General features: G+C 42.5%; 1 protein-coding gene across 1 annotated transcript in view; it reads right to left on the bottom strand.

Annotated features, from left to right (window-relative positions):
- The window catches only part of LOC118422781 (serine-protein kinase ATM-like), a 63,265-nt gene that overhangs the window by 21,819 nt on the left and 28,402 nt on the right, over window positions 1-13,044 (bottom strand). The window contains exons 26-39 of the mRNA XM_035830536.1: window positions 12,726-12,849; window positions 11,852-12,100; window positions 11,300-11,460; window positions 10,611-10,849; window positions 8,697-8,989; window positions 8,097-8,263; window positions 7,190-7,280; window positions 6,657-6,788; window positions 5,726-5,830; window positions 4,730-5,074; window positions 4,259-4,394; window positions 1,370-1,461; window positions 853-1,035; window positions 352-523 (exon numbers count right to left, since the gene is read on the bottom strand). Of these exons, the coding sequence (XP_035686429.1) occupies window positions 352-523; window positions 853-1,035; window positions 1,370-1,461; window positions 4,259-4,394; window positions 4,730-5,074; window positions 5,726-5,830; window positions 6,657-6,788; window positions 7,190-7,280; window positions 8,097-8,263; window positions 8,697-8,989; window positions 10,611-10,849; window positions 11,300-11,460; window positions 11,852-12,100; window positions 12,726-12,849 (2,489 nt within the window). The remainder of the gene's footprint in view (window positions 1-351; window positions 524-852; window positions 1,036-1,369; window positions 1,462-4,258; window positions 4,395-4,729; window positions 5,075-5,725; window positions 5,831-6,656; window positions 6,789-7,189; window positions 7,281-8,096; window positions 8,264-8,696; window positions 8,990-10,610; window positions 10,850-11,299; window positions 11,461-11,851; window positions 12,101-12,725; window positions 12,850-13,044) is intronic.

The raw sequence follows: 13,044 nt of genomic DNA, 5'->3' as shown, positions 1-13,044 counted from the left end.
ACCAGTCCTATTATTCATTGCCAAGCAAAGAGTACAGCGGTTTGGTCACCTGACGAGAATGCCAACCACACAGCCTGAGCTTTTTAAAAAAGAGCCTACAAAACCAGATACTCAGGTGTCAGGGCTAGAGGGAGACCACGCCACTAGAGGGAGACCACGCCACTAGAGGGAGACCACGCCACAGATGGATAGAGGGAGTGGCAGAGTCCCTCTGTGCACACGGCCTGACTCTCCAGGAGGCTACTCACCTCGCTGCAGAGTGTCGTCTCCATCTCCCTGTGCTTTATTTTGTGTACGGATATATGGTTCTTAAAATTGTAACATAACGTATAACCAAGTTACTATAACTACCTTGTGTGGGAAGAGGTGTTGCGGAGCGACTGGCCATCTCAGCAGTCTGGCAGTGCCTGGAGAAGAAGGCTGACAGCTGCATGGACAGCAGCTGTCTCACACTGTCCCTGCTCTGCAGCAGGATGCTGTGCACCAGGAAAGGCAGCAGCTGCTCACAGAAATCCACCTTCACCTGACAACATGGCAAAGGTAAAGGAGAAATGACTGAGTTAGGCAAAGTTACAAACAATTGTAGGAAGAGCAAATAGGAGTGTACAGTCATGTAAACAGCTATGATAGCCAAACACACTCCTAGGCCGGCTAAACTCCTTTGCTAGCTTTTAATACTGTATTCTTATGCTACCATAGGATCTGCTTGGAGATTAGCTAACAGCTGGAGTGACAGCAGCTGAACCAAATCTGAGATGAAACCAAACAAATGGTCCAAGTCACTCCACTCCCTCCCTTAAATATGTTGTCCTTTTACTTATTAGCCTTTTTCTTGGAAGACATTACACAAACCTTGCAGACAGGTGTCAGCAGACGAAGGACTTCATCCTGAACGGCTCCGCTGTCAATCAGACTGCACACCAACTCTGTGATCCAGTTGCCATGGCAACCAGGCTCGGGAATCCAGAGAGAGGCTCTCCCAAACACTGAGGTGAACTCTGAATCGGTGCAGGTCTTCACTGGTGGGAGAGGCAGCTGGAAAGAATGATATCGTTTTACTAACCTTTAAATTCTGTGAAGATACCTCAGACTTCAAAATCAGTTCAAAGTACAATGTAACTTATTTGCATACTCGGGACAAGCCAATGGTCTTTCCATCTAATTTGTCCCAATTATGCAAATGAATTGGTCACTGTCCTTAGTGCTGAAATGTATATCTGGTTTTGAATGTAAGCTTTGACTGCATGTTGCTGTTTATTTTTCTCTTTCCACTTTATTTGACCTTCATCCCCTATATTTCTCTATCAATACATGTTTAGCCTGAAAGTGCATAGAAGGTTATGAAGTTTAAAATTCATTCCATCTATACCTTTCTTTTCTGTAACTTGAAAGGCTGCAGGTAGCACAGGAGGGTTCCTTCTTCCTTCAGTCCTTCTTTGTAATGTCTGTACCACTCCGTACCTGCAGAACACAAGAAAATTGGGCTCAGAGACTTAAGAATCTATTTCCAACTCTAAGCAGAAATGGCTGTTTGAAACACTGTCAAAATTACACTTAAGTTTGACCTATTTGGACTCATTTAACAGGTTCAAATGAAAATAAAATTTAAAGATGTGTCTGTGGGTATTCCATTAGCCAGGCTGGTATGAAACCTTACAAGGTTTAACCTAAAAATAAAAGGCATACTACTCAAGATGTTTGGTCCCATGCTACAGAAGACTTAACTGTAAGAGGACAGAAACACCTCCGGGAAATATAGGGAATCTTTCTGCAATCTACACAGGGAAGGAAGTGCTCCCGGAAGACCTTCGTAACTCATGATTTTGCTCTTGGGTTCAGCTAGTCCTCACTCTCAGCTGCTGAGTTCTGAGTTGAGCTTGCCGTAATCCACGATGGTCTAAAAGGCCCTTGAAAATCCTATCTTGTCAATCAATGTCAATCAACCATTTCACTAATGGCAACAATAGCTGATTGGTTCACACCTTTGAGGGCGGGAACTAGAAATGTTTTGGTCGCACCTAGACTAGCAGAATTTTTCCGGCGAACTTCCCCATTCAAATGCACGCCTGTCTCCGCCCCAATTGTTCCCCTGTTTGCATAGTAAACAATACCCAAGCTTTCAAACCGGTCATTCCCACGATGATGCGTCTTACTGATACATGTATACAGCCCACTCAGTCCTTCTTTGCTACATTTTCTGCCACCAATATTTATAAAATACCGAAACTAAGGTCATGCAAGGAAATATCAATTTCCGACATTCCCCGGGGCCTTCACCGCGCGGTCGCCGGGGATGCGCGGAACCCGTCGCCATTTCTGTTCTTCCCTACGTACATTATATCTGTGCTAGACACACACAAAATTAACCGACCGTGAGAGTACGGATAGATTCGATTCAATAACGTATTCTTTCTAGTAACTCCTTACACCCATGTATTTCTATAATGAACTACAGTTCGTGATTCAATATGGCCGCGTTAACAGACTCTACAAAAGCCATTGTTTGATATATCGGCTTGTGTTTTTGGTAACGTTCTGCCAGTTCTGGCGTCCTTGATAGGAAAATTGAAATAAAAAAATCCACATCTCTGTAAATGTAAATGCAACTTGTAATAAAGCACACAATGTAAATCAAAGTATGGGGAAGAAAGGGGATTATTTGACGGGGAAGCTGGATTAGACCGATCGGCCCTCCAGTTTGTTTACAAACCGACGCCATGTTTTAATCAATGTGCTGAATGTATTTGGCTTTTAATACGCGGTAAACTTCTGGAGTCCTTTAGCTTGAAATTGGTACATTACAGAAAAGATTTGAAATTTACTACAACACACAGAAGTAAATCAATTTAGTTGGTGAAGGAGGGGTTAAAGAGAGTGTTGTTGTTTGACAGCAGACCGGGATCCTTTGTTTTATATACAACCGATGCCATTTTCCCGTTTGTCACATTGTTCTTGAAAGTTTGTCACATTATCTTTACCGGCATTCATGTATTTCTAATCACAAGACGTACAGCCAAGACGTATATTATTCAAGCATCTTTCAACGTTTCTATCTGTACAAATTCTCCAGGTCCGTGAAGCGGTCGATTATGTTTCAATTCCTCGGGCGACACAAAATTTTCGTGACATTTTGTGAGAGTCTCCTAACGATCAGAGGTTAGCCAGAAGATTGCATAATGCCCTACGACTGTACAAGTGGACGGTGGAGCCCATATACTAGTACAAGTTAAGAAACTTGAAAAGTACAGCAGTTTCTGAATCTCGTTTCCGAGGATTGGATAAGAAATTTCCTGCCGAACTCGTTCAGTTAAAAATTGCGGGCAATTATCTGGCTTGAGGCGCTCAGCGAATACAATAGAAGTATTTCTCACTTATTTGCATCTTGTATATCTTGTCTGCTTTGATTGAGGCCGACACAGCTCATTATAAGTCCCAAACAAACCCTTACAGCCATGTGCACTGTTTGAAATAAGCACAAGCTTCATATTTTGGCCTATATCTTTTGATCTTCGTGGGATTTTTCGGCGAAAACAACATGGGCCTGGAGAGCGAAACTTCGCCGCCATTTTGATGACGTCGTCTGTTCGCTCCAATCAGGCTCACGGGAAATACGGAAGGGAAATGTGAGGAAATGTGGCCCAAAATTTGGAAAATAATCTTTAATTTCACAGACATCGGCGGGAAAGGATTGTAACTAAAAAAATATCGCTATGAACATTGACTACAACTTCAACAAATGTTTAGTGCGTAAATTAGAAAAATATCCCTTGAGGAAACTTTGCAAAGTTCAAAGTTCGGTCACCTATAGTAACCTTTCTTATGTTCGTCTGATTTGATAGGGTATTTTTAACGCAGTGTATAAGTGTCACTTTTGCACTTGTATGAATTTGAAAATTCAACATATCCTCTCTGTAAGTGAGTTTTGCTGTTTCTTGACATGACTACCATACATTCGTTATTTTGAGAAATATTTAGCAATGTGTATCAGTGTGTAGACATGGACACAGGGCCGCGGTTGGCACCCCGCGGTGTCTTGGGCGGGGCAAATTACCCTGACAACGCGGACAAAAGCATAGCAACCGGACCACCGTGATCATGATGTTTTTGACTCAGGGAGATGATATACTGCCCCAGTCCTGGTTGTTATGGTAGTTTATCATAGTGTCCAGAGGTGTTCTCTTGTCCTAGCACTGAGCAAACTCATCAGAAATGAAAAGTAATGAAGTTGAATAAAATAAAGTGAACATTATAGCTGTACCTGCAGCTGTTGACAGGATCATCTTCAGACATTGCCCTGCTGCTGCAACAACGTCCACATCTTCATCCAACAGGTACTCATCCAAGAGGTGCATGATCACACAGGTCCTCTGCATGGTGCTGTCATGGCTGAACACCTGGAAAATAACATTCATTCTACATGTAACCAACTTGAAGGAGGTTTAAAAGAGTTGATGTAACATCAGATCATTTCCAAAACCACTCATTGGGCTGAGGAGGCTGTATGGATCAGAAAACCTAATCCAGTCATAAACTGTAATTAGTGGGGACATAGACTCAGTCACATTTGGGACTGCATTCTTCACACTGCAGCAGCAGCACCTATGTGTAGTTGCAGTAGATAGACAGACATTTCTTGTTGTAATCAATCGCTATCATAGGGAGAAAAGTGATGTAGGGCAAGAAAGGAAATCATAAAAGAACAATGAAAGAAAAAAATAGACAAGCACACCTGCATAGCCTTGGCTGCAGACGTCTTCTGTGCTCCATGCTTCAAGGCTATAGCAGTCAGGTCAACTGCCCCAATCTCTCCCAGACACAAGCCGACCTCTTCCTGCAAGACATTCTGTGCAACGTCTTGAGATGACGAGACATCTTGCGACGACATCTGGCAGCAGAAGTTGATCAGGGTGCAGACCAACTGACTCAGGATGTCCGTCTCACCGCGCTGCTGGCCACTTGAGATGGCTGCGAGCTGGTCTTTCTCCTTGGTTAGCCTGGCTCGCAGGCTTCTGAAGCTCTCCACACTGCCGCCTCCTGGCGAGAGTTGGACCGCTCGCAGGAAGTGGTGGATCTCCTGGAATTGATTTGTAGACTTTTCATTTTGTAAACAAAAAAACAACAGAGCAACTATTCCATGATTTTGCACATCTACCTGCAAATGTTGTCCTGGGGCAGGGAAGAAAGCTACTAGACTTTTGATCTTCAATTTAAAGACCAGGAAATGATTTAACTAAAAAAAGGAACAAAACAAACGGCAAGTGATAAATCTCCTGGAATTAGTTGATTTATGCATTCTTATTTTGTAAACAAAAAAAAAGAACAGAAACAACAAAATAAGACTATATGCTTTGGGGCAGGAAGGAAAGCTACTCGACATATAATATCTTCTCAATTCAACATTACATAGACCAGGAAATAATCAAACAGGGAAACAAACTACCATGATTGAAGCTCATCTGTGTTGGTAGGAATCATTATGTACAGTACAATGTTATACTTTCTTCCAACACAAAGGTATACATAGATCAGTGGTCATTGAAAATTTGATCCATGTATACCTTTGTGTTGGAAGAAAGTTAAGCATTGTACTATGTCTGTATAAGGACAAACATAGTTTTTACACGTTTACACTACAACATATAAACTACAAGCTAAGGACCAAAACAATTGGCAAGTTTCTACGTCTTGTACAGAATATGGATGTGCAATACATGTACAAATTTACCTCTTTAAGGCCAACGACGCCCCCTTGCAGCCTGGCGCGGTGCAGCACCTCCCTTGCCCTCTTCAATGATCGACACTCTGGCAGGGGGTCCAGAATGCTGATTGCCTTTGGAAAGACAGGGATAAAAAAAACAGTCCATGTACACTCTTGTTGTACCAGTAACCTTTAGCAAGACTCTGAATACATCAATTTTGCTTTTTTTCACATATTGCATAATAACCTTTTGGATGATATAAACAAAATCATTTAGAATACTGATTGCCTTTGGAAAGAGAGGGATTAAAAATAAACAGTCTATGTACTCTCTTGAAGCACCAGTAACCTTAAGCAAGAATCTGAATTCATCAATTTTTCCTCCTTTTTTTTATACTGTTTTATCAACTTTTGGATGTTATAAACTAAGCCACGTTTGGGACAGCATTCTCGCTGCTGCAGCGCCACCTGCATTGGCTATAAGTAGCAGCAAGAATCATATCCAGTCATTCTAACCCTGATGATGGTACTTGACAGACATCTAAACGTTGGAAGTAAGTACTGTTTTTGTTGTGTCTGAAGAACCTTAAACAAAATCGTTTGAAAACAGAAAACACAGAAATACAAAGATTTCTTTCATAGAGTTTTTAGACTGCATATACACCTCTAACCCAGGGAGTCACGGAAAGAGTCCGACATGACACGTACCACTGCACAAACATCCACTTGAGTCTCCCACTCCAGAGGCCCAAGCAGACCCTACGGTGCCTAAAGAGATAGCACTAAAGCTGGCAAAGGAGTATAGCCGGCCAAAGGGAGATATCCGGCCAAAGGGAGTCAAACGGGCGCCGCTATACTACGTCCCTTGCCAGCTTTGATACTATTTCTAAGGCACCGTAGGGTCTGCTTGGAGACTACATGCATGTGTGCAATGGCGGGAAATCTAAACAACACCCACCTCATGAAGAGTCTCTTCATTGTCAATGATAAGAAAGTTGATAAGGCTGACGGCCTGCCTCCCCTTGTCTAGTGGACTCTCCACATAAGGAATTAGGGCACCGACAATCGCGGAGAGATGCCGGACGATGGACTGAAACATAAAGCAGAGAGAAAACATAATTTCAATGTAATTGTAGCAACATAGATGATGCAAATATAAACAAGCATGGTACTTCAAGAGCACATGCTAGTAGGGGTAGCAGTCTGTTCAAAAGGATATGAAGCTCTTGATTCTGTGCACATGTTAAGAAGAATTGTACCATGATAATTTTTGATGAATAAATTATGAATCATATCTGTGAATAGTTTCATCTGGTTGCTGAATCACTGGACAATAAAGAACCCACCGCAATCATTGGTAAGAGTTGAGCATGCCATGTGGTGTGGTTTATTAGTTAAAACCAGACTATTTGTTAGTTGGACAAACGTACTAAGCAAATGTGTCAGTTGACCCAATTGAGTGAAGGAACAACAGAGCAAAAGAAGATTTACCTCAGCGCAGCACCTTAGGGCCTCCTGGCACACCGTGTACAGGATGTCACAGGACAGGGAGAACAACTCCACACCATCTTCTGTCTTCCCACTACAGAAATAATAATAACAATAAACAATAATAATAATAATGATGATGATGATAACATAATTGTAGCTTGCAACTTTGATAATGATATGTACATAACAGAGTTTCCTTTGCATAGCTGTTTAACTGGAGTGTCTAACATGGATGTTGTTCAAGAGGGACTGGTTATGTCCTTGGTGCTGAAAATACAGCTATTAGACAGTACATCATCATCATCATCAGTCGGCTGCTGTGCAGTCGGTCACAAGTCTTATCCACTTCAGTCTGTCCGCAGCCAGTGCAGCAATAGCAGCAGGGCTCAGGTCGCATACAGTACATTGGATCCCTTAAAACAATAAGGGAGGGAAACATATTTATATGTAAGGAAAACTTATTGTTTTTGCTACATTTCTTCCTCTTGTTCGTCTCTAAGCAAATAAGGTAAATGATATCAACAGAATATATATGCCAACAGGATTTTAAAATGCCAGTGGGAGTCAGATACTCTGCCAAATAGATTCCAATTTTGTAGAAAATTATTTGTGTATCGTCCATTTACGTGTCTTTATTTTCCACAATTAGGTCCAGGTTCAGGTCTGGACCTGGACCTAATTCTCTGGATCTGAACTGTACCTGCGTGTGCCTGAATTTTCTGTACCGGTACCCAACCCTACTGCAAATGTTACCTTTCCGGTTGAGAGGGAGCTTTGAAGAAACAACATGTCAGCCTACGTCAATGCAGATTAGACATCCAGGTAATAAGATATGCCAAAAAGCAGCTGCTCAAGCAACTGGATATCATTCTAGAAATGGTCAGATGTTTTAACATGTCAGCTCTACCTCCCTGCCAGCCTGCGTGCCTCCTGCAGCCTGTGCACTAGTGTGTAGATGACGTCCCTCAGGATAAACACCCAGACTCCACCCAGGTTCTCCAGGTCCGACAACAGCAGGGCAGTGAAGAGCTGGTACATCCCTAGAACCCTACGCTTCTCATGGACGCTCTGTGTCTTCATAAAACAAAAGGAGTAGTATGAATCTTAATGTCTCTCAATCTAGGTGTAGCTTTTGGAAAAGAGTCTTCCAGCATCTACTGGTCCAGTGTACTGGAAAAAGTTACCTTCAAGTTGATACAAAACAGTACAATGGACTGTGGACCATAACTTCACAATATAATTAGATCCCTAAGAATGCTGTATTACACATAAAGGCAGTTTTGTTTGTAACATAAACCATACATCTGAATAGAACAAAGATTAGGTAAGCAACAACAGACTGAACTTGATTTTTTTTTTGTATCTACTTGTTTATATGTATGTACTATGTATAGATGTAGAAGATCTTACAAAAGTCACTGTACTTTTGGTCTGCCAATAAGGATTACCATATCAATATCATCTGGGCTAAGATTCTGATTTCTTACCACTGTACCATGCTTCCTACCTTTGTCATCCTAGTTGAGAGAGCGAGCAGTATTCTCTGTAAGCTGTCTGGCTGAGACTTGGCCAACAGGACGATCGCCGTCTTCTGCCGACTGGCGTGGCAGCTGGTGAGATAGTCCATGGTTGCGCGGATGGTGTAAGAGGTGAAGCAGGGGGGGTTGGGCTCCGGGTCTGACGCTTTGATGAACTGGTTGACGTCTGGATCATCTTTGGAGACCTCGTGGAATGTCATCAACAGTTCGATGACGATGTCGTCCAGGTGTTTCTGGATAAGTTTGTTGACACTATCCCCTCCTAATGGATAATGATATTTATGATTTATTGATCAATAAAATTTTATGATTTACTTATTAAATGATTGATACATGACAGAAACAAATTCCACTTGCTGTCAATTGGTTGGGTTGCAAATTACCATCAAAATTTCCCATTGAATAACAGCAGGTGGGGATTATGGTAGCAACATCCAACAAATATTCTTATTGACAAATGCAGATCTCAATCATCTTATATCCAGATAGGCTGATATCGTAAGCTGTAAGTAAAACTGATGTAAGAAATAGATAGCAGCTTGGTTTTAATCTAAATTTGCATAAGTTTGCATAATTGTGCATAGACAGTGTTCTCACCAGGCCTTTTCAGCATAGCGGGCCGATACGCTGTGGGCTGGAAAAATGACGCTGTAAAAAGCCCGATACGCTGTATTTTCACCCAGCGTAGCGGCAAAAAATGGGGGAAAACTGGAAAAATACCGTAGTAAAAATGCGAAAGCACGTGCCAAGCACGCGCCTCCGCTGTTTCAGGAAGTTTCAGCTCGAAGGGAGGTGTTTTATAGCACCCCGCGTACCGCTATCTCGCAGCCCCCACCCAGGACCGCCCCTTGCGCGGCGTGCGTTCTGTACTGTAAACAGAGAACCGGCACAAAACTTGTAAAAAGTTTCGGTTCAAGTCCGGTTAAAATCGGAACGGCAAGAAACGCTTCTTGGACTTGCACAAAAATAGCACTTGTATACATTCCCTTTTATGTTGCAGTATACTTGTAAATCATCTAAAACCTTCCAAAGATCGAGAAATTTGCGTTGAGAAATGACGAAAACATCGTGCGTGCATGCAGGCAGCTAGCGGTAATGGCGGCGAAAACATCGTAAAATCTCGCAAAAAATTCTCGCGAGATCTGATGCGTCTCTGTGACGTCAGGGGAAGTTAGCGATCTCATTGGTTTAGGATAAACAACAGCAACGACCGCCATTTTTAGAGCAAATTTTACCGTATTTTACCCCGAAAATTTCTGCCGTTTTGGAGATTTTGCGGGCCCAAAACTCATATCAAAAGGAAGCAAAGGTATTCTTGTTGTTTTTACGTCCGACACCTCTTATGTGAACGCATTATTCGTCCGCCGATCCCGAACTTGAAAGTCGGCCGGGGATTCCCCGTGCCGAGCACATGTTTCTGCGTGTTTTGTTCTGTTTACGATGAAAAAAAATACGATGGAAACAGAGACTGTCAAAGTTGTTTATCTAGAAAAAGTTGGTGGCAAACCGGACAATATTTATGAGTACTGTTGAGCTGAGTAAAGTTTGTTGTTTATGAGTTTTTAGTTGTCTTTGATGCTTTGACTCAAAGTATCGTTACGTCAAACTGCTACAATTATCGTAGATATGCCCCTAAAAACTGATACAAATAAGCCTTCTGAATAGCCTAAAATGCAAGAGCTTCCGGGGGGCTTCGCCCCCCTGGGGCCCCCCACCGGGGCTCTGCCCCTGGACCCCGCCGGGGGCCTTCGGCGGCCCCCGAACCCCTGCCCTGACGCTGTGAAAAAATCCTGGTGAGAACACTGATAGATATGCATAAATGATACTGGAAGTCTGGAAATACACTGGAGGGTGTTGGGTTTACCTATATATTTCGGGTTTACCTATAGATTTCTCAATGAGGTCGAGGCATTCCCGCGCTTGCTGTACGCGCTCCAGGCTCCTGTCGGACTGCTCCTCGGGTCCCTGCTCGGCGAAGAGTGGGAGCACGTTGACGATGATGCGGGGGAAGCACGAGTGGAGCAGAGCCACCCAATCACACTCAAGCTCCTCAGCGATGTGTCTCACAGTCTCCATGTCCTTCTGCATGACCAGATGGGGGACAATAGTGTTGTACTGGTCCCTGGAGACAAAAACAGACACTCAGTTTAAAACTTTTATGCACACAACTAGTTTGATAAAAAAATTAATCTTTTTCCAAATTTGTCAGTTTTTGTCCAGTTCAGCTCATCCTCAGAGAGCTGACATCACAGTTGTCATGAATCCCTGTCCAGGATTTTGCTGGGTTGCTGCAAGGACCATGTAAAATTACCTCAAAATGAGAGAAAGTCATGTACATGTAAAGACAGCACTATGTACCATAAATACTAAATTTACTGGCTTTTTCATTCTTGCATCCACAGAATGTTGCCCATAAAATCAATGTTGAATTGTCTCATATTTGGTACAGCACCTTGGGTAGGAGATTTTCAAACTGCTACTTTTACTGCTCTGTAGATCAGTGACAATGTAGCCTTCCTGTAGCCACTGGTGCACCAGGTAACCCAGGTAACAATAACCTGTAATATCTCACCTGTAGAAGTCCCTCCTGCAGGTGTACCCCATCAGTGTGTACTGTAGGTCGATGACCCTGTACCCCTCATGTACCCACTGGTGTACGAGGTAGCCCAGGTGTTCAGACAGGTACGCTCCACAGGTGGGGTGGCCGAAGTACCTGGCTATCTGCTGTAGTACCTGGAAAAGACAGAGGGGAAGGAAGAGATGAATATATTGATTTTGATCATTTAGTTTCTTGCTTTTCAGTCAGCATATGTTGTGTGCAATGACGAAAGAGATGACTAGAAAAGAATCTGCAGTAACCTGTAGAGTACAAAAGTGCAGCTTTAAACCTTCTTGCTCAATTTTACACCCTGAGACTTGCTCAAAGATACAATCTCAAGTTACCTGCAACAAACCTTTTACTCTTATCCAAAGACAATTCTCTAACTAATTTAGACAGGGCTCCAGAGTTCTTGTCAAACAACTCATAATTCTTTTCCTTTTTTAAAATTCTTCTGAGAAATTAATTTCCCATACTCTTATAAAGGTAAAGAATGTACAATGATTTCTATGACGATGAAGTCACCTTTATGGTAAGTTCTGGAGCAACGTTAGACATGGAATTCCCGTCCTGCTCCATTTGTTCCTCCCCCGTCTCCAGGTCAGGGGTCAAATCATCACCCCCCTGGGAGGGCCTCCTGGTGACCTGGAACAGGGCAAACAGCGCCCTCTTCTCACAGGCGGCGGAACTGCAGGCTACAGCAGCCAGGGTGGCCAACATGCTGGCAACTCTGTTGGCACTCTCGTCTTCGATCTCATCAGCTGAGAGCTTCCCCTAAACGTGAGGCAGAAAAACATCTTTAAGGAAATGAAGAAACTGCTTAACTTGTCAGCTGAGAGTTTTCCTTAAACAAGACACAGAAAACATTCTGAAGAAAATTAAGAACCTGCTTAACTCGTCAGATGAGAGATTCCACCAAACATGAAGCAGAAAAACATCTTTAAAGAAATAAAGAAACTGCTTAACTCATCAGCTGAGAGCTTCCCTTAAATGTGAAGCAGAAAAACATTCTGAAGAAAATCAAGAAACTGCTTAACCTTCTTCCTGCAAAGGTAGTTTTCATAATGCCAAATTGGATACAGAGCAAGGACAAGGCGGTGCAAGCGAGACATATCCTATTTTTAGAATGATTTCTCTCTTGCAAGTACTGAATATATGTATACACTGTGTGCTAAGTTAGTGTAACAAATCAAACTTAAAGTATCTTTGCGTTCCTAGCATGGCAAGAAATACTAGTAACATACAAAGAAATTTTATACTCTGCAAAAAAATAATAATAACTTCTTGTGCCAAATACTTTGCAATATTTTCCTTTCCATAACATCAAAATATTTCATACTTGATGTATAAATACTACTTCCTTTATAAGAATGGAAGGAAACTTGTGCGGAAAACGTACAGGAACAGTCATGGTTTCCTGCAGAGCTTCGTAGATGGAGGCAAAAACCTTCTCCTGGTCTCCTCTGTCAGCAGGCTTCAGACACCTGTCTCCATTGGTTTTCACATGCACAGTTTGGAACAGTCTGGGAGGACAACACAAGCACCAGTCAGCAACAGAGAGCTTTGTACCATATAAGCGGAGCTGAGACTTCCAATACCATGACAAAGTTGTGTTCTCGAACATGACTACTTCTCTTGCCAATGGTGCTTTGTGGCATAGCAGCAAGGACACAGTAAATTGTCTCAAAACACAACAAGGAGAAAGATCACTTTCTGCG

This window comes from Branchiostoma floridae, chromosome 9, assembly GCF_000003815.2.
Source record: "Branchiostoma floridae strain S238N-H82 chromosome 9, Bfl_VNyyK, whole genome shotgun sequence".
NCBI classification, from domain to species: Eukaryota; Metazoa; Chordata; class Leptocardii; order Amphioxiformes; family Branchiostomatidae; genus Branchiostoma; species Branchiostoma floridae.
The sequence above is the reverse complement of the archived record's forward strand: the minus strand, read 5'-3'. Positions and strand labels throughout refer to the sequence as shown.